We start from the raw sequence: 20,786 nt of genomic DNA on the forward strand, positions 1-20,786 counted from the left end.
TTTCTCTATAGGATACCTAATAATAACTAATAATAAATATAAAGTATATTTAATAGTAAATAGTATTAATCCTATCTTCTAACGAACTAATTATATACTTCCACCCCAATTAGTACATTATATACTATATTTATTTAATTTAACTATAAAATTAGTAATAATAATACAACTATAATATTAATACTAATACTATCGCTAATCCCTCTTAAATATATTTATTAAAATCTTATATTATCGACAAATTTAAATCCTTAATTCAATTAATTACAACTATAATATACTAATACCTAGGGATAATTACAAAATTAAAACAGTAAGTATAACTTTATATTCTTAATTACTATACCCTACAATTTACTTTAGGGACAAGTATTTAAAGCTACTAAAATCCTCCTCCCTTAATTAAAAACTATATAACCCAATTAAAAAGCGAATTACTCCTAGTAGGGAATAAATATTTAATAAAATACTTCTATATAGAATTAAGTATAAGAGAAAAGAACCGGTAATAATAAATACTATAATAAATTAGTATACCTATTAAAAACCATCCTATAACTAAATTTCATCGTCCCTAGAAAGGATCTCCATTAGTACTATACAGGCGCAGGGTTAAATAAAGGGCGGAGTAGGCTAAATACTACCTTTCGAAATAAATTAATTAATAATATTAATTAGAAAGAAGACCCTTTAGGATTTGCTTATTAAAGCGAACTATATAGCTACAACTTCTTCCCTCTATAGAACGAATAGCTCCCTCTTTATTAGAGTAAGCTAGTTACAATAATTAATATTAAGAAGAATAAACGCTTTATATATCTAATAATTAAAATTATTATATTCCTTCTTAAATCTCTCTTATTCGAGGGTATTATACTTAATATAACTATCTACTATAATTTAAAAGGCTAGAACCTATAATTCCAAACTCTTAGAAATATTAGCCAAGGTATACAATACCTCTTTTCGAGGAGTCTCCTTAACTTTCTACTTCTTAGTAGGACTATTACTATTATTATTATCCTTATTATTATTATCTTTATTACCGTCGCTAATATTAATACCCTCGCCAACCCTATTCTTATACTTAGCGGAATTAATACTAAAATTTATTAATTTACTAATAATAATTAGTATATTACCCTAAAACTTATTATATATAATTACTTTTAGGAAAGGTTAACCTATAAATTAATTAAATTCCTTATTTTTCTATATTATAATAGTTAATACAATTTAATATTAATTTTATTACTATATAGAATTATACTAACCTTAATTAGGGAGACCCAAATATCGTTATCGAAGGTATATTACTACCTAATTGTATTAATTCGAATACTAACCCCGGATATACAACTTAAATATTACTAAATATAATACTTCTTCTTAAACACCTTGGTAATAAACTTTACACTCTCGTACATTATAATAAAATTAAAATACTTCTTCCGAACTTTATTAATAGTCCGGATATAAATAGAGGTTTTAAAGGTACTATTATAGTAATACCCTAAAATATTAACCTCGATTAATAAATCGAAGGTTATTAGCTATAATTCTATAAACTACTTACTCCGCGTACACTTCTTCTTAACGGATTTCTTAATAGGTTTCTCAATAGGCTTTTCGACGGGCTTCTTAACGGGCTTTTTAACAAGCTTTTCAATAAGCTTCTTAATAAGCTTTTTAACGGGCTTCTTAATAAGCTTCTTAACAAACTTTTTAATTTAGGAAGTACAACTAATTTTATTATTACTAACGTCCGCGCTTTTATATTTTATAAATACTATACTAATATCCTCCTTTTACCTATCGTTATTTCCTAAACTATTGTTAAATCCCTCTATATACGCTCTATACAACTTATCTATAATAAAATCCTATTTAAATAACGCCTCATCCTCTTTATTAACTAATATATTACTTCTACCCTTACTTTAATTTCTAACTTTAATATTGTAATCCTCCATATTAATACCTACTTCGGCCTCAATATCCGCCTCGGCCTTAATATCCGCTTCGGCCTCGTCGGTTACCTAGCCCTCGGCTTCGGACCTAGAATTTAATTCTCTATAAATAATATTATTTTTATAATAATTAAATATAGTACGTACAATTTAAGAGTAAATTAATTTAGTAGTAACGTAAATAGTCTTCTAGGATTAGGCTTAGGTCTATTAGCGTTTAGGGGTAGCCTTATTGTAAGTTAGCAACTCCTTCTAGGAATTAATAGTAATTTTAGCTTTAGAATTAGCTTTAAAAGAAGTAGGGGTAGAAGTAAATAATAGGGTTTTAGTATTCTTAGCTATACGGGCTATAACGTTGAAGGTCTCGATAGTAGTACTAGAGGGGGTAATAAAATTATATTTAAGAGGGATAAGAAAGGTAATAAGGAGGAAGAGGAAGATATATTGAAATTCAATTAACCTTATTTTATATATACAATAGTTAATAGTAATTTAGTTAATACAATATAAATAATATAAATTTAACTAATTATCTATTATATTATCAAAATCAGGGCTATACCAATAGAAACCAGGTTTTCAATACTATATTAAGCATATACCAACAAAACTAAGGTTCTTAATACTATACTAAGCATTACGGGATCGTTATTACTATCGTTACTACTATATTGCTATACTACAGTTCGCGTTCGGTATACTAGAAAACGAGGATTAACGAACGTAACGCAATAAGAGTAGTAGTTAAAGAGGCTTGGCGTACCTTACTACTACCTTAATACTACAGGAGTGCAGCTGTATACCCAGCACGGTAATGCAATGGTTAAAGTAAAATCCTTACCGCGATAAAGAACACGGCCTGATATTAAATATCTTTCTACTTTAACACCATCCCACAACAGGAGCTTAACCTTAACTATTGACCCTTCGACAACAGGCACTCGCCACTACAGCAAAGCAAACGCACGAACGAGTTAGTTCCCCTCTTCGCATCTCCCCTCCTTACGTCTCAACTACTAATGTCTTCCTTACAGAAAAGCGTGTCAGAATATTGTACAGCGCCAAGCAGAACGCATTGGCCAATGAACCGGCGAGCTTACTTCTCTGTTACTCAAGCAGTGCGTTCCGCTCTCCTCCCTTGCCTTCCTTTCGCCGCCCCCTATCTAACTCTTTTAGTTTACAAAGTTCGTTCTTCGACCACCCGTTATCTTGACGGTACATTATCGCTCGGCCAGTTCACGTTGTTAGCTACGGCGCGAGTGGTTTTTGCAGGAAACAACGACCACGGCTACTGTACCCATCATCGTCTGAGTTTCAGTACTCGGTCCCGTTTCTCGAGGTTTCTGTGGACGACTTAATCAATCCTGAATGGTTGAGTAGACAATGCATGGCTGAGGAGATAGCCACAAAGCTTGGTTTACCTCCCTTCTTCGTGATCTATATGTTCTTCTGCTAACGTTTTGACTTCCATTGCATCGAAAACTCAAGCTGAGTGACCTCGATTCGCTCTACGGAGCTCCAGTCACATCAACGAAGGCGACCAGCGTCTCGACAAAACAAGCAAGTCGAGGCTGAGGAAGGATGACGCCTGCGTTGATAACGAAAGGTAAGAGACGTTCCACCTATGTTGATCCAAAAGCGTTAAGTACATTCAAAGTCCCCACGCATTTGGCGCTTTTCTGGTTCAGCATCTTTTCCTGCCTCTTTGGCTTTTCGTTTCCATTCGATACATACCCTAATCACAATTCCCCAACGATCATTCGGTGCAATCACTCAGTCATTGGATCATTCAGTCATTGGATCATTCAGTCATTCATTCAAAATGGAGGGAACGACTCGGAAGTGTGGCACATGTAAAAAGTTAACCGATACAAGCATTTTGTCGGCAAAACAGATTCCAGTAGGTAGTTAAATGGTAAGATGCGACGCCTCTCCGGCGTCATGAACGTTTCGGCAGCCAAGATTTCAACGTCTCAACACAAGAGTTATTGCAGGCTCAACTGCAGCAGAGAGGCCAATTTGGACCTCTAGTCTGTGACTCGGCAACATTTCGAAGCCAGAAAATGTCAGTGCAGCAATTTAACCCCAGCCGGCTTAGAGAGCTGGTCCGAAGCCAGATCGTCCTGTGATTTAAGTTACCCGAAGAATATCGTCAGTCATTGTGGCGCCTGAAGGTCTAGTCCAAGTCCCACCTCGGCATTCCTCACTTCGTCACCTACCACCCCAGCTCCCTCGGCCCATTCAATTCGAACACTATCAATCTCCTCAATTCCGAGTAACCAAGGAACAGGCCACTCGTACTGGACAGGATACCCCAAGATACAAGCTCGGTGGATGACATTGACAAGATGATCAAGGCACCGCTGAAGCCCGTCGATACGGAGACCAGATTCAAGGCGAACATCGTGATCGAAAGCGCAGAGAGGACAAAGCATTACACCCACCCCTTTATTAGCAAAGCTGATTATTCGAAGACATCCCAGTCTACAAGAGTCTTACCCCCCAGTCAACAGATATAGGCACAGGCACAGCAACATCCACATGGCGACAACGACCAAGTTTACTTGCCCGGAATGCCATATTATTCGACCTATCAGGGACCGGAACCCAGCCACGGGCATCTATCTAATAACTGAGACCGAAGACGACCGATCAATCTGCCCGGATTGTCATATCTCTCAACATGCTGTACGTTAGTGGCTACCACCCCTCGATGGTGGCATCGAGGACAGCAGCATATATGCAAGCGTCATTGTATTAGGTATCCCTCGAGACATTGGCTATATCTGTCGTCAATTACCTCGGCCCCCTTCAGCAATCGATGTCGTCTGTGATACTCCTCAACTGTACGAGTAGCCGCTTCTTAGCTAACAGACGGGAAATTGGCGTCTGACTAGGATTCCTCGACCAACCAACATCACCCTGGATATGGCAACATCGAGATCAAGGAACAATAGCGTAAGCTAAGTGCATCTCGCAACCAAGCCGTTGGTGTCGTTGGAAAGTTACCTTCGGCTCACTCTCGAGAAGCTCGCCCGTCTCGAAGGGCGTGGCAATACTGCGTGCTGTGCAATGATTACCCCATCCTCGATGCTTCTTCTTGACGGGATAATCAAAGGTGCCACCCTCTGGGCCTGGAGATAGGGATACTTTTTGAAGTAAAGTTCCGGTTTTGACGCGGCATGGGCTGGTCGACTTCTCCGTCTTGAACTGTTCTCGATCGTCTCGGTTCTACTTCTCGTCACTGCGCTTTGCGCTGCAGCTCACGATCTTGACCTTGTCCGCCGTGACAACAGACTGACCGCCATCCATCTTGAAGGTGACGTTCTTGATGAGGAAAGTCCAGACCTCGTCGCAGAAGCGATAGGTGTCAAGAGATCCCTGTATGTTGCTCGCCGGCAGATGCCAGCAATAGTTAGCCAACCATTTTCCTTCGTGACACAGTGTCATGAACACAGGAACGGAAAGGGTGTGTATTAGATGATGTATTGATTCTGTATGTTCATGTCCAGAGCGCACGTGTGGTTGGGACAAGCGAAGTCCCTCGGTATGATCTTGGGAACAAATGGGAGTAGTATCTACGAGTCATGTAAGATCCAGGAAAGCAAGATATTCACCTTGAAGGTCAAACGGGCCTTGACTTTCTCACTGAGAGCCTCAGTGATAACTCGATCGAACTGCATAAGAACCTTCATGGCGAGTTGAGGATCGATGCGTTCGGCCCCAATGAGGTCGTCAAGTGCATCGGTCAGGGTCGACCCAAGACTGAAAAGGATTAGCATACAGATTGTCCTCTGGAATCCGAAAGCGTATTCAGCGCCCCAAGGGCCCTGCAAAGGGCCACCGTGAGACTGGCAATATGTACCTGCCATGGCGATACAAATCGTAGTAGTTGGTGTTCCCGTTGGCCGCCATCTTGTCTTGTTGATTCGATTTACTTGGGATGCACGGCAACGTTCGGGACGGCGACGGCGAAGATAAATCGTTGTTTGTTGATGTAAAGGTGAGGGTTGGTTTAAATAGTCTGGGAGAAGGAGACGAGGAAGGGGATAATAGGTGGCCGGCTGAGTCAGCAGAAGGCGTAGGCAGCGTCATCAGTCACGTGTGGCCTTAAGTTATAGCGCTGTCGCGGTGGCACGGGTGGCTGGCAGGCTGGCAAGGCACACTCTCTGGTAGGCCGCCGTCACTGGACCACAGCGCCTGGGATGAAACCAACGAAGCCCGAGTGGTGGAAGGTACGTACACTAGCGAACTGGCGCGTTACCCATCCTGATCAATCCACCATCCACTCCAGCGGCATGAACATCGAGGTTCCCGGCTAGCACCTAAACGACGATAACAACGACGACGACGACGACGGCTAGCTCCAAGAAGGTCGCACCGGGACTCAGTCAGATTCTTTCGAAATCCCAATCTTCATATCACTCGACAAACACCACACACCCTCAAACATGAGCTTGACGTACGGCGCCGGTGGCATAGGGACGTCTCTGGCCGTCATTGGAGCTTGTGAGTATATGGCATCTTGGAAATAGCTGCATCCCCAGATAGCCGGTCCAGCCTAGTCCAATCCAGCACTGATATCAACACTATGCGCGCCTGTATCACTTCCAAAAATATGACGGCTAACAAATTCTCGCAGATATGCTCTTTACCGGCAGCGGCGAGGCCTTCAATGTAGGCTTCACCAAGTTCCCAACATCACCCACTCCACTCGACGTCATCCTCTGACACGCATGGATTCTGAATAGGTCGGAGCTTTCCTCGAATCGGTATCACCATACGCCTGGGCAGATCTGGGTATTGCGCTTTGCATAGGTCTTTCCGTGGTGGGCGCGGCATGGTACGTTAGGGAAAAGGCTACACATCCATCCCCCAGCGCCGCATGGCGTCCGCTACAACCAGCTAGAGAAGAGTTGGGCTAATCACTGGGTTGATCGACGGAACAGGGGCATCTTCATCACCGGTTCCTCCATTCTGGGTGGAGGTGTTAAGGCACCACGAATCCGGACAAAGAACCTAATCTCCATCATCTTCTGCGAGGTCGTCGCCATCTACGGCGTCATCATGGCCATCGTGTTCTCGGCCAAGCTCCAACCCGTCACCGGCGCACAATACTACTCGGGTGACAGCTACTACACGGGCTTTGCGCTCTTTTGGGCCGGCCTGACTGTTGGCATGTGCAACCTGGTGTGCGGTGTTGCCGTCGGTATCAATGGCAGTGGTGCTGCGTTGGCGGATGCTGCTGACCCTACGCTGTAAGCTTGCTGTCGCGATCCGGACAAAGAGGTCGTCGAGTCATGTTACTAATGTGTCCTTGTCCTTAACAGCTTCGTCAAAATTCTGGTTATTGAAATTTTCAGCTCCGTTTTGGGTCTCTTCGGCCTCATTGTCGGCCTGCTGGTTTCCGGCAAGGCCCCCGATTTCGGCGCACAGTAGAACATGGACTAGAAAGGAGAAAAAGAAGCTTCCTTGCTTTCTTTCCTCTCATGCATCTTGATATGCAACAACGACAACACACAACAAACAACTTCTTCGGGCTGCTAGCGAACCAGCAGGCTTTTTGGCGCTAGCTAGCGGGCGTGTCTAAGTCAAGGTCACATTGTTAACGGCGTTTATTGGAAGAGGCATTCGCATGGCTAAACGATCAGGGCGCGGTCGGCATCATCGCACATGAACAGACACGAGGGTAGAAGCTTTTCTAAATCCTTTTTGTACGAAAATGAAAAAAAAGAGGTCAGTATCGTTATGGAGGGAGTCCATCAAAATGTCCATTTGCCTGGGGCTGTGACCCTTGTCTGTATTGTATCATGTTCTATGATCACTTACACATCGCTGCGTAAACCGCCCATAAGCAACGCTTCCACCTTGGCACCCTTGCGCAACGGCTCTGGTCCGCAAGGCATGCAGAGAAGCGCGTTGGCCCCCTTCATACTTCCTACCCGCGAGCTTCTCTGTCCTCCTGTGCTGACCGCGGTGAGCACTCCGTCCCTGCTAACGGAGACAATGGCCCGGTGGTACTCGGGTCTAGATCTATCGAGGGAGAAATCATGGCCCAGTGTCACAGGCACCTTTGGCAAGCCAGGTGGTGAGACGCCCGACATTTGGTGCAGAGACGGCAGTACAAACAAGTGAAACGTAACCAAAGCCGATGCCGGGTTACCTGGTAGCGAGAAGATTACCTTGGAAACTCTCTCTCCGTCGTTATCCTTTACCGGAACGGTAGCAAACGTGGTAGGCTTGCCGGGCTTCATTGCCACCCGACCAAAGCGAATTGTTCCGCCCAGCGAACGCTCTATCGTCGGCTTGAGGAGATCCAGCTCACCCATGGACACTCCGCCGGTCGTGATCACCACGTCAACCTGCCTCAATGCCTGCCGCAGCGTCTCCTCCAAAGTCCCGGCCTTGTCCCGCGCCACTCCAAGATCAATCACCTCATACCCCCAATCTCTCGCCGCCGAAATGAGAGTTGGCCGGTTCGTATCGCGCACCTCGCCCAGCCGCAAGTCTCCCGGGCGATCATGGTCCACAATCTCATCACCCGTAGATAGAACGCCAACAACAGGACGTCGGTACACCTGCACCTCACCCACACCCACGGCGGCCAACAGACCAATCTCACCCCCCACAGCAGACACCTGATCTCCCTTGCCTAGAATCAGTTGCCCCTGCTTGATATCACTTCCCACCTCCCTAACATTTTCGCCTTCGCGAACTTTATCAGCTGCTAAAATCTCCACCTCCTTCTCCTCCTCCACTCCCTTTCCATCCTCCGCATCCTCCGTCTTGGATGACGTCGTCGACACCAACACCGTATCCTCCACCATAATAACCGATGTCGCACCCGGAGGCAGGGGTGCACCCGTGGTGATCCGGGCAATCTCGCCCTCTTTGAGCGTCGGCATTTTTTCCCCATCTCCAGGAGCGGCATGCGAAACCGACACGACGGGGAACACGCCGCGCATGTTCCCGTCTTGGGGCACGACTACGGCGTAGCCGTCGACGATGCTAGCGCGAAAAGCGGGCACATTTTCGCGCGCCGAAACGTCCTGCGCCAGAACGGCGCCGATGAGCGAGCTATCGACTTTGGAGGTGACGATTTGCGGCATCGGCGTGTGTTGCGCTATTTGGGAGAGCGCTTCGGAGACAGAGAGCATCGGGTAAGGAGACTCGCGGTGGCGGCGGCTGGGACCTAAGCTGGGATCGTTGGACTTGGGGTTTTCAGAGGGGATGGTGTGTCGGACTAGACCGGCGTGGCCGTGGCCTGGGCCGTGACCGTGGTTATGGCCATGCCCATGGGCGCCACAGCCTCCCCCTCCTCCTCCTCGGTGCTCGCCATGGTCGTGATGCTTGTGTCCATGTCCGTGTCCATGTCCGTGACCATGTCCACGTCCACCACCTCCTTCTACTCCCGCCTCCTGCTCCAATTTCTTCACTCCCCCCTTATGTAAAGCTCTAGAGTTAGCACCAGCAGCCTGCATGCAAGCGTGGGGCAGCATTTTGATCACTGCTTGCAGATTCTCCTTCGCGCCCTTGGGGGACCCAGGCAGCGCAACGATAACGGTGCCGTTCCTGACGCCAGCCACAGGTCGTGACATCATGGCAAAGGGGGTCACTTGCAGCGAAGCCGCCAGCATGCCGTGGACCAGGCCAGGAGCATTCTTGTGTAGGAGAGCCGAGACGGCTTCGGTGGTTTGGTCGGACACGGCGAAGCCGGTGCCGCCTGTGGTTACGATGAGGTTGATGGTGTTGGTGTTGTTGTTGTTGTTGTTGTCGCCACTTGCGGCGGTGGCTTGGTTTGTCCAGTGGATGATTTGCTTCTGGATTTGCACGACATCGTCGGGAACGATTTTGGATTCATGGACCTCCCATTGGGCTTGTTGTTCATCGAAGACCTGGCGGAGAGTGACGTCGGCCGAGTCCGTTGCGGGGTCTTGAGCTGCTGTCGTTGAAACGATAAGGATGGCTGCTTTGAGCGCTGCTGGAGTAGTACTTGAGGACATGATTGAGAAATGTGACACACAATACTGCGCTGGAGAAACGGTGTAACAGAATCTCCTCGTTTGTGCCAACTATTGATGAACTCTGTAGGAAAGGGAGTATTGTGATGGTGTCATGGTGTTGATGTGCCATGCCGGTACTCGGAAGCTGATAAGATAGGCACCCCTGTAAGCCGTACCTCAAGGTACCTGGTGTAGTTCTCCACCAAAACTTCGTGTGGGGAAGTGGAGCGTGTGAGGATCGAGAGTTTGCATGCTTTTGCCGGCGGCAATTATTTGTAACTTGATGTCTGAAAGTTGAATTTCAATTGCATTGATTTCACTCTCATTCACTCCATTGTACGTCAGTGATAGCGCACCCTCAGCTTTTTAATCCACGATTGCACCGGATCAAGTTCTCTTATATCTATCTGTACGGGTGTTCTCAGCAGACTGTTTGTGGTTTTTTTTCTTCTCTGTTTAGAAACGACGTCTTCGGGAAAACTCCTACAACCATGGTCCGCCTTAAAGATCGCTATCTGTTGGTCAACATTGTCTACGCAGACATTCCTCCTGGACAAAAGGGCACTGTACCCGATCTGCTACTTTATAACCAGCCCACCCTTGGAGAACTCAGGCCCCAAACCATCTTGAAGGGCATTCGCAGTCAGGTGAATGCGTTATTTGGTGATTGCGGGTCAGGCTCTGTCGAGCGCAGCCTACAAGGTAAACACACCACTGAACTCTAAAACTTACATTTGGTAAAAGCGGCCACTAGGCTAACTTGGTATAACAGTCAAGTACCTTTCTACTGCGACCTCAACCTTCATTCTACGTATCTCACGAGCCCATTACAGGCTTGTGTGGGCTGCCCTGACCTTTATGGACCGCCTCCCAGTCAAGGACGGCCGACCGTGTATCTTCCGCGTTGTCCGCGTCAGCGGCACCATCCGCAAAGTCGAAGAAGAAGCCATCCGCCGTGCCAAGCTCCTTGTCCTTGCAGCAAAGGACGAGATGGCCGGCAAGGCATCATCAGATGCCCTCAATGCTCTCTTCCGCGGCGGCAAAGATTCAGCCCGCAATCTCGCCTTGGTCACCGATGACCACGATGACGCAGAAATGGGCGAGGGCGAGGTCTCTGATGGATGAAACAACCATGCCATTCGATCGTCATGTGTTCTGCTTACGCGTCACACGGATTCCCGAGCCACTGGTGAACTGTGGCGCCACTCCAGGGACCGAGCCGTCACCGAGACCTGCTTCTTCAGCGGCCCGTGCCTGCTCCGCCCGCAGTTTTTCTTGTTCTTCCTCCTCCTTCCGCTCCATCTCGTCATACTCTTCTTTGCTATCGATCCACCTCTCTTGAATATCAAGAGCATCGGGCAATGATGACTCGTTGCGCATGGCAACCTGCCAGACGGTGTCGTTCGTTCCCTCAGCGCCGCCAAAGACGTACCCACTTGCACGGTCAATCACGCGCAACAGATGCATCATACTCTTCTTGTTCTCGACTGCCAGCACCTCGAAGCTGACAAGGCCGAACTGCTCAACCATGTTCGCAACGGCCTCGTTAAGCTTGGTGAACTTGCCTTTCTTCAGGGCAGGCGATTCCGCGTCGAGGGACGGCATGAGGTACCGTAGGTCTTGTACTTCGGTGTAATAGTCGAGGTTGAATGGAAGAGGATCGTAGGACGAGATCTTGTCAATCTTGGTCAGGACGTTGATGTGGGGAAGGTCCATTTGCAACATGGCGCGCAAAGAGAGGAGGACGTTGGAAATGTAGAGCGATGGTTGTGTGAGGCAGAAGCAGTCGGAAAGGTGGACAACTACCAGCTGCAAGAGAATTAGCGGGAAGGACTGCGATTAGAGAGACGAGGAACAACGGCGCACCCTGTAGCCCAGCTTCTGTAACCGGTAAAAGATGTTGCGTAACGAGTTGTGGTGGGTGTAGAGCTCGACTTGACCAGGGCAGTCAAAAAGCACATAGTCTTCTCCAAGCTCCTTGAGGCCGTTCTCGAGCCATTCCATGTTATTTTCCAGCTCTTCAAGTGCGTACAGAATACCGCCATTGGGACCCAATTTGTCGTCTGCCATAATCTCCTCCAAAGTGACAAGGTCGCGAATGTCGAGCGCGCATGGGTAGTTGGTGTGGTCGTTCGCAGGGTCGAGGTTGACTACCGAGCATTGTCGCCCGATGGCGCCCATAAACTGCTGCACTGGCAGTGGGGAGGTCATGTTAGCACCCGTGAAAGTACTAGCACAGGGAAGGAAGTTTCACAACTCACTGCCATCACAGTATGTGCTCTTTCCTGCACCGGGACTGCCGAGTACTAACTGTCCGAAAGGCATTGTAATTTGCTACTCTGATGTGATGTGATTATATACGGCGTGGCGCTCTCGTTGTTTTCCACTTGCGTACGTAAGAGAAAGGTGCAAAATTCGGATGTTCGAGGGAGAAGTGGAAGCTGTTCGAAAGACGGGAATGCTTTCAACAATGCAACCCCACCAAATGTCGGGTCGGCTCTTCATGAGATGACGGAACGGCGCCCACCCCTCCACCAAATTCTAGAACGCCTTGTGGATCTGCGTCAAGATGGACAGGGTCTGGTGCTTGACCCGAACGGCATCTGTACTCACTCCACCTCTCAACATCCAATCAGCTGCCCGACCCAGCTCGGAAAGAGACCTTGAATCAGGCGGTAACCCATGGCAGAACTTTGTTTACTTGGAGTTGCACTCCCGGTCAAGCTCCCTCCCCTCTACCAATCCCCCATTTCGTCGTCCGGCGATTGTAACAATTTCGAAGCTACGTCAATACCACGTAGGCTTTAATCTACACACCACCCACCACACACAACACCACCACCACAATGGCTCCTTGTAAGCTCGAAATATCTCTCAAGAAGCTACTATCATATGTGTCCTCCCCCAGCTAACGTCGCGTAATTCTAGCAACGCAATTCGAAGTGTCACAGCCGCCCAGTGACGCTATCTCGGCCGTGATCTTCGCCCCCGATAACACCAACCGCCTGCTTGTTTCTTCATGGGATAGGAACGTCTATCTTTACGAAATCGCCGAAGGAACCGAGGATGCTACCCTAATCAACAAGTTCGAGCACCGTGCTCCCGTCCTTGATGTCTGCTTTGGCGCGAATGGAAATGAGGCCTACACGGCGAGTCTGGACTGCTCAGTCAAGAGGTTCGTTGCACTCATAGCTTATTACCTATGGATGCTCAGCATTATGCCACAGATCTTTGTGGATGCTAACGCGAATCAAACAGAATCGACCTATCCACAGGAGAGCAGACCGTGCTAAGCACGCACGAAAAGCCCGTCCGCTGCGTCGTCTACAGCCCTCAGCACTGTAAGTCCGAATCATTACAGTCCAATCATCCAACTACAACCCCACGCATTACATTCGATATGTATTTGAGACATCAACTAATCTGGCAATCTCCTCTCCCAGCCATGCTCATTTCCGCCTCGTGGGATCACACTCTCCACGTCCATAACACCTCCGCGCCGGCCTCGACCCCGATCACCATCTCGCTTCCAGGCAAGCCGCACGCCCTCGCCGCCAGCCCTTCTAAAGTCGTCGTCGCCATGACCGCACGCCTAGTACACATCTACGACCTACCCACGCTCGCCACGGCGCTCTCGTCAGCCGATTCTGCCTCGGCAAACATCACCCCCTGGCAACAGCGCGAGTCTTCGCTCAAGTTCCTCACGCGCGCCGTGGCCTGCATGCCCAACGACGCTGGCTACGCCACCAGCTCGATTGAGGGCCGCGTCGCGGTCGAGTGGTTCGAGGACACGGCCGAGTCGCAGGCGCGCAAATACGCCTTCAAGTGCCACCGGCAGACGGCGCCCGAGGAGGAGGGCGGCGGCGACGTGGTCTATCCCGTCAACGCGCTGACGTTCCACCCCGTGTACGGCACGTTTGCTTCTGGCGGCGGCGACGGCACCGTGGCGTTGTGGGACGCCGAGGCCAAGCGCAGGATGAGACAGTATCAAAAGTTCCCTGACAGCGTCGCGGCGCTGGCCTTCTCGAATAATGGCAAGTATCTTGCCATTGGTGTGTGTCGCGGGTTCGAGACCGATATGGAGGACTTCAATAGCGAGGGGAGGACGAAGGTGTTTATCAGGGAGTTGGGTGAGACCGAGGCCAAGGGCAAGGGCCCCAAGTGAGACTCGGATCTCAGTTGTCTTTTTTGCTTGTAATCTGTCGTCTCTCTTCCCGTCTTACTGTCTTGTGTAACATCTTTCCGGCTATAATCTGGGTGTAATCGGCGTTTTATATGATATGGGACAAAGGGCGGGCTGGGATTATTGTGTGGCATTGCTATTTGCGGAAACGTCGTCGGAAAGAAAAGGTAAACCAACATTGCGAGTTCTGGTAATTGATTGTCCTGGTCCACGTCAGGACAACTAAGAACAAGATAGACAAAAATATATATGATTATTTTAACATGATTCAGTTTTCTAAGTCAGGATCACCATGTTGTTGAATATGATGCCTACGCAGACTAGAAAGTATAACATTGGACATTCCCTTGGCTCGTTGGCGCTGGTATGCTAACACAACCCCGTTGATACATGTCTACTCCTGATATCTACATGTCTTTGACCTCCTATCAGAACTTCCAACAAATAACTACATCCCGTAAACCGATCATTATCACCTTCCACCAAAATTACATAATACTTTGGATACAAATACAAAGATCACACTCCTTTCTTTCTCCTTCCGTGCCAACTTACTATACCGCTGAGTTCGACCTTCTAAGCCCCGGATTCTTCGGTCCGCAAGAGGTGGAAGGAACTGCTGATTTCGCTCTCGAATTCAGAGGTCGTAGAGGGGTAGGAGTATGAATGTCGGTCTCTGAAATGTACGTCTCCCAGCCTGAACCTGGGGAGGTCATTTTACTTGGCGGTGCATCTCGAACTTGATTATTGACCTGTGCTTGATGACTCTTCTGACTCTGACGGTAGTGTTGGTTCCCCAGCGTATCATGAGAGGTAAGTTTGGCGGGATCTGTTGTCGTATCAATCTGGCTCTGATCTACAGTTCCGCATTTCGACGACGATAACTCTGCCGGGGGCGTAGACTTGGCACCGGTGCTCTTTTTCGAAATGGCTGGCTTGGGGTCCTCTTCTCCCGGATGATCGTTGTTGCCCGGCTCTTTTTGTTCCTCTACCGACTTTTGGACAGGCTTCTGGAGAGGTTTTTCGAAAAAGTGTTCAAGAGGTTGCTCAAGATGCTCTTGGATACACCATTCACCACCTTCTTCCGTACGTACGTCAACTGCATTACCTGCTTGCTCTTCAAGAGCCCCTTGTTGTTGTTGTTGTTGTTGTTGTTGTTGGCGTATCTCTTGATAACTGGGGGAGGAACGTGCAGAGACATTCATCTTTGCCGGAGACTCACCCAGCTCAACAGATGGCTCCCGAGCAATGGCCGCTTCGGGTTCAACATTGTCTTCCTCATGGTCCTCCAGGGGCACATCACCTTCACCTTCCAATGCACTCTCCGTTACATCCTGCGTCTGTTTTCGTTGTTGTTCCGAGACTGCTACAGCAGCCGTGTGCTGTCGTCCCTCCACCTGATTTGCGTATTTTCCCAAGATAACGCTTTCGAGAATGATCTTTGGTTTCAAGACGGTTGGTAGCAGCTCCTTGTCCTCCAAGGGGTTATCCTTCCTCTTCAGTAGCTTGCGTCTCTTCCTCTGACGTTCGGTTTGCCTGGGGTCAGGGAGAAATGAGTTGTCGTAGGCCCTCTTCTTCATCATCGTCGTCTTCTTCCTGTGATTCACAATATGGTCTTTTTGGGGAGAACTTGCGAAGCTGGACTGTGTCAAGTCCAAAGCACCCACTCTTGAATTAACTTGAGGTGCTTTTCTCTTGGCAGTTGGACGCAAGCCCAACTGAACCAGCCCGTTTGGTTTTGCTTCGTCTTTGGAGAACCCGTCGCCGAACTTGTACTTGGCAGACAGGGTTGCTGTGGTGCTTTCTTCAACCTTGGGCTTCAGCCTCTTAAACCCACGTGGTGGTAGCTTGTCAAAGAGCAAGAATGGACGACGTCTCAGGAGATTCGACTGATCTGTGACAGTCTTGGGTATGTACTTGGTGCCACTGCTGGATCTCACCGATGAAGTGGGAGTAGTCTTGGATTCTTCGGTGGTCCCTCGTTCGTCTTTGTCTTCGTCGGTGCTATACTCCAAGCCAGTATCCTCTTCTGTCGCATAATCGCCCGGGCTGTGGGAAGTATCTGAAGCATACTGAAGTTCTGGAAATTGTGCATTTTGTGGTTAGATTCTGGATCTGCGCCCGGTCATGGCCGCCACATGTAGGAAAACGTACCAAATTCTAGCTCATTTGCTTCCTCGAATTCGTACTCAGCTTGATAAGCAAAGGTCTCTTCTTCAGGTATTATACCATTATCAAGGCGGTCTTTGTTCCGGGGCTCGGGTTCACGTTGATGCTTCTTCGCAAGGCTCGCTGGTGAATGTCTGGCCCTTAACAACGGAAGCACACCGGGCGAGGCAGTCCGCACTTTGTGGGAATAGGTACGCAAAGGGCGAGGTCTAGCATAATCTTCAAAGGGAACCTGAGGCTCCATTTGTTGTATGGTTTCAGCAGATGCGTTTGCCTGGTTCGTCAAATTACAAAGTGATGTCCAGCTGCGAGGAAGACCAAGTTGGCAAAAAGTCCAGTTTCAAAATCATGTTTCCCATTACAATTTGTGGGAGCTCAGGGCTCGGTGCAGGCAGTGTTCTGTTGAAAATATGGGAAGGAACGTTGGGTGCTTTGAAGCAATAGCGCAAAGAACGATCCTGCAGCTGAGAGCATACAGGCCGACATTTTACACAACCATGTGCTCCCAGCACCTTGGGGAAATTCGATTAACAATTCATGGAATTATCGACAAAGGTAAAGATGAGAGGGCATATGGTTTATCTTTCCACGTGGGTTGGTGACGCCACAGCAACACCAGGTCGTAGTGATGCTCCCAACGTGGGCACATGACGTTTATCCCAAAATGGTGATATCAAGAGGGAACGTGATCAAGTCCATGGACACACCCTGTCTTTGGGCCTGGGGCTACCATATAAAGACCAGTCTACTGAATATTGACGTTGAGACTTGGTTCCCTACTGTATGCCCCCGAATTTGCTGCCCTGAACATCATAGTTCTCATATTGGGCATCACGACGAACTTGACAGAATGACATGCACTGCTTAGTTGTCACAAAGTAGTGGTCCATCTTCCTCTTTCTGCAACAATGATGATTTTGCATTCGATTGATACTGTCTGCTTGGCTTCCCTTGTTAGAAGTACAAAGTCCCAGAGAACTGAATATCAATAACCGTACAAGAAAACCTTGGTAATTTCTAGTAATCCTCCAATCTCCCGGTTATTATTACCACGTGCCAGAACTGTAAAGATTCCCCATCCCATGAAAAAGTTTCGGTTAGTAATTAAGCACCCGCCACATGCTTTGGCATAGCCAGTTGATTAAACATCCGTATCGATCATGTGCTCCAGACCTATCGCCAGAAGCAACTTAATGATGGCCACAGATTAGCGATGCCGAGCTGTTGAGCCCTTCCCAAGAAAAACATCAGTTGTATCGTATACTCGAACAAAGGGAAGCCAGATCAAAGACAGGAATATCGAGGCAAAGCCCTCGTAGCCAACTACGGCTTCTCCTTCTTGATTGTGGGCGATGACTGGGTGCTGCCGTTTGCAACCGTACCGGACTCGACGATCGTGACGCCCTCGTCCGCTGATCCGTCGTCCGAAGAGGATGCGCCGGTGGTGAGTTTACCCGGCCTGCAGAGAAGACGGTTAGTTGTCACGACGAACTGAAGTCATCTTCCAGCTTCCAAAAACACGCATGCCGCGTTTCTCGCTTGAGAGTGATGCCTGGGCTCCCAAGGCGATAGTGCAGGAGGATGCTTTCGGAATGCTGGTGGAGCTGTACCTGACCGCATGGCTTCCACCCTGAGACATGGAAGAACCCATTCCACTGTCGCTGTTGACGTTAATGCGGATACGGGCGCCGGAAGCAAACGAACTGTGTTCAGAGTTAGTCAGCACCTGGCTGTCATTGAACATTCAGGGTGAAGGGTGACTCACGTATCAGACGAGTGGCCGGCGCTAACGCGACGGTTCCACGGAGCCTGGTGGTTATAGATGCTGGGATGAATGCCGACATCCGCAGTTCCGTAGGCGCCAATGTTGTACTCGTTGGTGCGGAACTGGCGGCGCTCAGCCGTGATGCGCTTAAGTTCCTTCTGCGCCGGAGTGTCGGCGTAGCGAACCTGCATCAGCATTCCCTCCTCTCCAATCGGGGCGCCGTGGAATTTCTTGATGACATCCTCGCACTCATCACGGGTCTCGAAGCTGTGTTGCGTGTTAGATGATATCCTCGGATAACGGATAACTTGAAGCAGTGATGGGACTTACCGAGCAAAACCGACACCGCGGCTGTTACCCATGCTATCTCTGAGAATCTTGCTGGAGACAATGTGATAGCCAACAAAGATAGCATTCAGCTCCTGAAACGGTGTTAGAGTCCACTTGAACGCACGACGAGACAACATAAACGAGTTACTCACCGCCTCAGTCAGACGCTTGGGCAAGTTGGACAGATAAAGGTTGGTGGAACTCTCATCTCCCTCTGCCTTGAGACGGGCGTTGAAGCTCTCGCGAGCGAAGCCAACCTCATAGCCTAGATGGTGGAAGCCACGGATGCACTTCTCCGAATCACGAACATTGGCAAACTTGGCAAAGCCGAAGCTATTGGTTTGGTCAGTACATGGATGAAAGACTGTACTATCAGGCAATGGGGGACGACATACCCTTTGCAAGCTCCAGTAGACGTGTCAATGATCGCCTTGCTCTGCTCAACCTTGCCGAAGCGGGAAGCATAACGAAGCAGCAACTCATCGTCAGTGGTGGGATGAAGGCCACGGATGTAAACGTTGCGATTGCCCTGAATACGGTTCTCGAGGCACTGCTCGATGGACTTGGTGTGAGTGGGCGGGGTGAACACGGCAGGAACCGCATCAGGGATAGGAGGATTCTGCTTGAGCAGGGCAAGCAGCTCCTCATCGACAATAGGGACGGATTTAACAACACCGCCAGATGCAACAACCTGCTCCGGGGAAGGAGTGTTGAAGCTGGAGCGGATCACAGCAATTCGACCATTACCACCACGGTCCGAGAAAGTGCCAAAGAAAGGGGTAGCAGGGGTGGACTCGTTGGTGGAGTACGAGCCCCTACGGTTCTCGAGCCCAGGAGCCTCGCTGCTGCGCTCACCGTACGAGGCGACACGGCCAGGCGTGTAAGGCACAGAATGGTAAGGAATAGGCAGGGGCGCATATCCAGCCGGAACGGGGTACTGTCCGGCAACGCCAATCTGGTAAGCCGCCTCGGGGGGAACGCCGACGTGCATGGGGACAGGGTAAGTCTGGTAAGCAACTTGCTGGTCCTGCATGTAGTACTGGTGACCAGCCTGGTTTTGAGGGGCAGTCGGGTTGCCAGGACCAGGAGGCAAGGCAAGGCTGCTGAACTGACTCATAACGGCGTTCATGTTGTCAACGCCATGGTTGACCTGATGACCATGGGTCGCAGAGCCGTCATGCTGAGTACTGCCAACTTCGGTTGTGAGGTAGCTTTGATAGTTACCCTGGCGGTTGTTGCCAGTGTCGGTGACGACACCCGGGTTGGTGCGATAATGGGCAGACATCTTTGATAGAACGTTGGTCTGAATTTGCCATAGTTAGCTCCATGCCCTAAGTTCCACCAAGTCACGCCAAAGAAGTAGAAATGGCAAGTGTCGGTAGAAGGTGAGCGCAGAGAAGGTCAACCCTGCATTGATCGTGCGACCGCAAGCCCTTGGAATTGGTGCTGGACACTCGCCGAGTATCCATCCTGAGGGCAGCGATGACTTGAAAGCAAGTGATGAATGTGCTTGGCAGGTGGAAATGATGCTCAAGAGACAGGTGACCATTGCTTTGGCGCACTCTCATTGAGCAAATTATGACCCGAGAGATCAGATAAGGTGACGCGCTTGAATCCCTTGGACATCCTGAGTGACCAATTGGGGGCAATTGTACGGGTGAAGGTGATTCAAAGTGCGCGACGTGATGGGGGAACAATGTGAGGGGCGGAGGGGAAGTTATCACGAACCATTGTGCCTGATTGACTACTTGTTGACGCGTCGCTGAGGATAAGATGTGATAGTGGGGATGCTTTAAAAGATGCAAAGAAGAGGTGCTTGATACTCAATGGAGCTCAATGGATATCTGTGAAGATGATAGAGAACCAATTCAAGATGATATCTGGTGGTAACCCGTGAGAGTTTTGATTGTTGTGATCAATTGGGGGATTGTGTGGGGGAAGAGGAGATGAGGAGGAGGAGAAGAGGGTAGAGGTTCAGTTGGAACGGAAAAGGACCGAGACTTCGGCGGGAGACCGGAGTGATTGGCCGGGAAACGCAGGCAAACACCTTCCATCTTCAGGCTGCCATGAACCCGCAGGCAGAGCATACTTACGTCGAACGTCAACTTACCTCCAAAACGAGATGTGGTCCTTGTAACAAACGGCTGATTGGATCAGGCTTGGAGAGATGCTTTGGTGACAAGAAAGCGGCGGCCGGCAACGATGATGTAAGAACCAAAGACTCTGATGCAAGCGAGCGCAGGGGGAGTAAGAAGATGAACCGAGCTATCAAGCAAGATGAATTGAAGAGACTGTGGTGGTCGCTGGGATGGATTGTGTGTTGATGCTGTAATGATCGGAGGAAGAGTCTACCAAGAGTTGAGAGA

General features: G+C 48.8%; 8 protein-coding genes across 9 annotated transcripts; 3 read left to right on the forward strand and 5 right to left on the reverse strand.

Annotated features, from left to right (window-relative positions):
- Positions 1-4,380: 4,380 nt before the first annotated feature.
- On the reverse strand, positions 4,381-5,990 carry NCU09748 (transcription initiation factor IIA gamma chain). Its single transcript, XM_959357.2, has 3 exons — positions 5,836-5,990; positions 5,588-5,735; positions 4,381-5,351 (listed from the first exon to the last, which is right to left on the reverse strand). Exons 1-3 carry the CDS (start codon positions 5,883-5,885, stop codon positions 5,202-5,204), a joined length of 348 nt encoding a protein of 115 aa, XP_964450.1. The 5' UTR covers positions 5,886-5,990; the 3' UTR covers positions 4,381-5,201.
- Positions 5,991-6,135: 145 nt separating this feature from the next.
- Positions 6,136-7,913, forward strand: vma-16 (vacuolar membrane ATPase-16). Its single transcript, XM_959356.3, has 5 exons — positions 6,136-6,479; positions 6,613-6,647; positions 6,722-6,813; positions 6,920-7,228; positions 7,301-7,913. The coding sequence occupies exons 1-5, from the start codon at positions 6,422-6,424 to the stop codon at positions 7,407-7,409; spliced, it is 603 nt and encodes a 200-aa protein (XP_964449.1). The 5' UTR covers positions 6,136-6,421; the 3' UTR covers positions 7,410-7,913.
- On the reverse strand, positions 7,555-10,108 carry NCU09746. Of its 2 annotated transcripts, XM_011396023.1 has the most exons (2): positions 7,800-10,108; positions 7,555-7,678 (listed from the first exon to the last, which is right to left on the reverse strand). In XM_011396023.1, exons 1-2 carry the CDS (start codon positions 9,971-9,973, stop codon positions 7,672-7,674), a joined length of 2,181 nt encoding a protein of 726 aa, XP_011394325.1. In that variant the 5' UTR covers positions 9,974-10,108; the 3' UTR covers positions 7,555-7,671. The 2 variants fall into 2 exon arrangements, with proteins under 2 accessions (XP_011394325.1, XP_011394326.1); XM_011396024.1 differs by lacking the exon at positions 7,555-7,678 and having other exon boundaries at positions 7,721-10,108.
- Positions 10,109-10,355: 247 nt separating this feature from the next.
- NCU09745 (ATP binding protein) lies at positions 10,356-12,448 on the reverse strand. The gene is made up of 3 exons (XM_959354.2): positions 12,235-12,448; positions 11,840-12,165; positions 10,356-11,782 (listed from the first exon to the last, which is right to left on the reverse strand). The coding sequence occupies exons 1-3, from the start codon at positions 12,296-12,298 to the stop codon at positions 11,120-11,122; spliced, it is 1,053 nt and encodes a 350-aa protein (XP_964447.2). The 5' UTR covers positions 12,299-12,448; the 3' UTR covers positions 10,356-11,119.
- NCU16771 (Rpp14 family protein) lies at positions 10,465-11,537 on the forward strand (the record flags this gene model as incomplete). Its single annotated transcript, XM_011396078.1, has 2 exons — positions 10,465-10,675; positions 10,746-11,537. The coding sequence occupies 2 exons, from the start codon at positions 10,465-10,467 to the stop codon at positions 11,096-11,098; spliced, it is 564 nt and encodes a 187-aa protein (XP_011394380.1). The 3' UTR covers positions 11,099-11,537.
- Positions 12,449-12,712: 264 nt separating the features above from the next.
- Positions 12,713-14,423, forward strand: NCU09744 (nuclear pore complex subunit). The gene is made up of 4 exons (XM_959353.2): positions 12,713-12,829; positions 12,902-13,148; positions 13,232-13,314; positions 13,417-14,423. Exons 1-4 carry the CDS (start codon positions 12,820-12,822, stop codon positions 14,136-14,138), a joined length of 1,062 nt encoding a protein of 353 aa, XP_964446.1. The 5' UTR covers positions 12,713-12,819; the 3' UTR covers positions 14,139-14,423.
- A 287-nt stretch (positions 14,424-14,710) lies between these two features.
- NCU09743 (hypothetical protein) lies at positions 14,711-16,569 on the reverse strand (the record flags this gene model as incomplete). Its single annotated transcript, XM_959352.1, has 2 exons — positions 14,711-16,236; positions 16,311-16,569. 2 exons carry the CDS (start codon positions 16,567-16,569, stop codon positions 14,711-14,713), a joined length of 1,785 nt encoding a protein of 594 aa, XP_964445.1.
- Positions 16,570-17,227: 658 nt separating this feature from the next.
- On the reverse strand, positions 17,228-20,767 carry NCU09742 (sporulation-specific protein). The gene is made up of 7 exons (XM_959351.3): positions 20,531-20,767; positions 18,816-19,723; positions 18,573-18,753; positions 18,421-18,512; positions 18,091-18,357; positions 17,936-18,028; positions 17,228-17,784 (listed from the first exon to the last, which is right to left on the reverse strand). Exons 2-7 carry the CDS (start codon positions 19,703-19,705, stop codon positions 17,649-17,651), a joined length of 1,659 nt encoding a protein of 552 aa, XP_964444.1. The 5' UTR covers positions 19,706-19,723; positions 20,531-20,767; the 3' UTR covers positions 17,228-17,648.
- Positions 20,768-20,786: the final 19 nt, after the last annotated feature.

Source organism: Neurospora crassa, linkage group IV, assembly GCF_000182925.2.
Source record: "Neurospora crassa OR74A linkage group IV, whole genome shotgun sequence".
NCBI lineage: Eukaryota > Fungi > Ascomycota > Sordariomycetes > Sordariales > Sordariaceae > Neurospora > Neurospora crassa.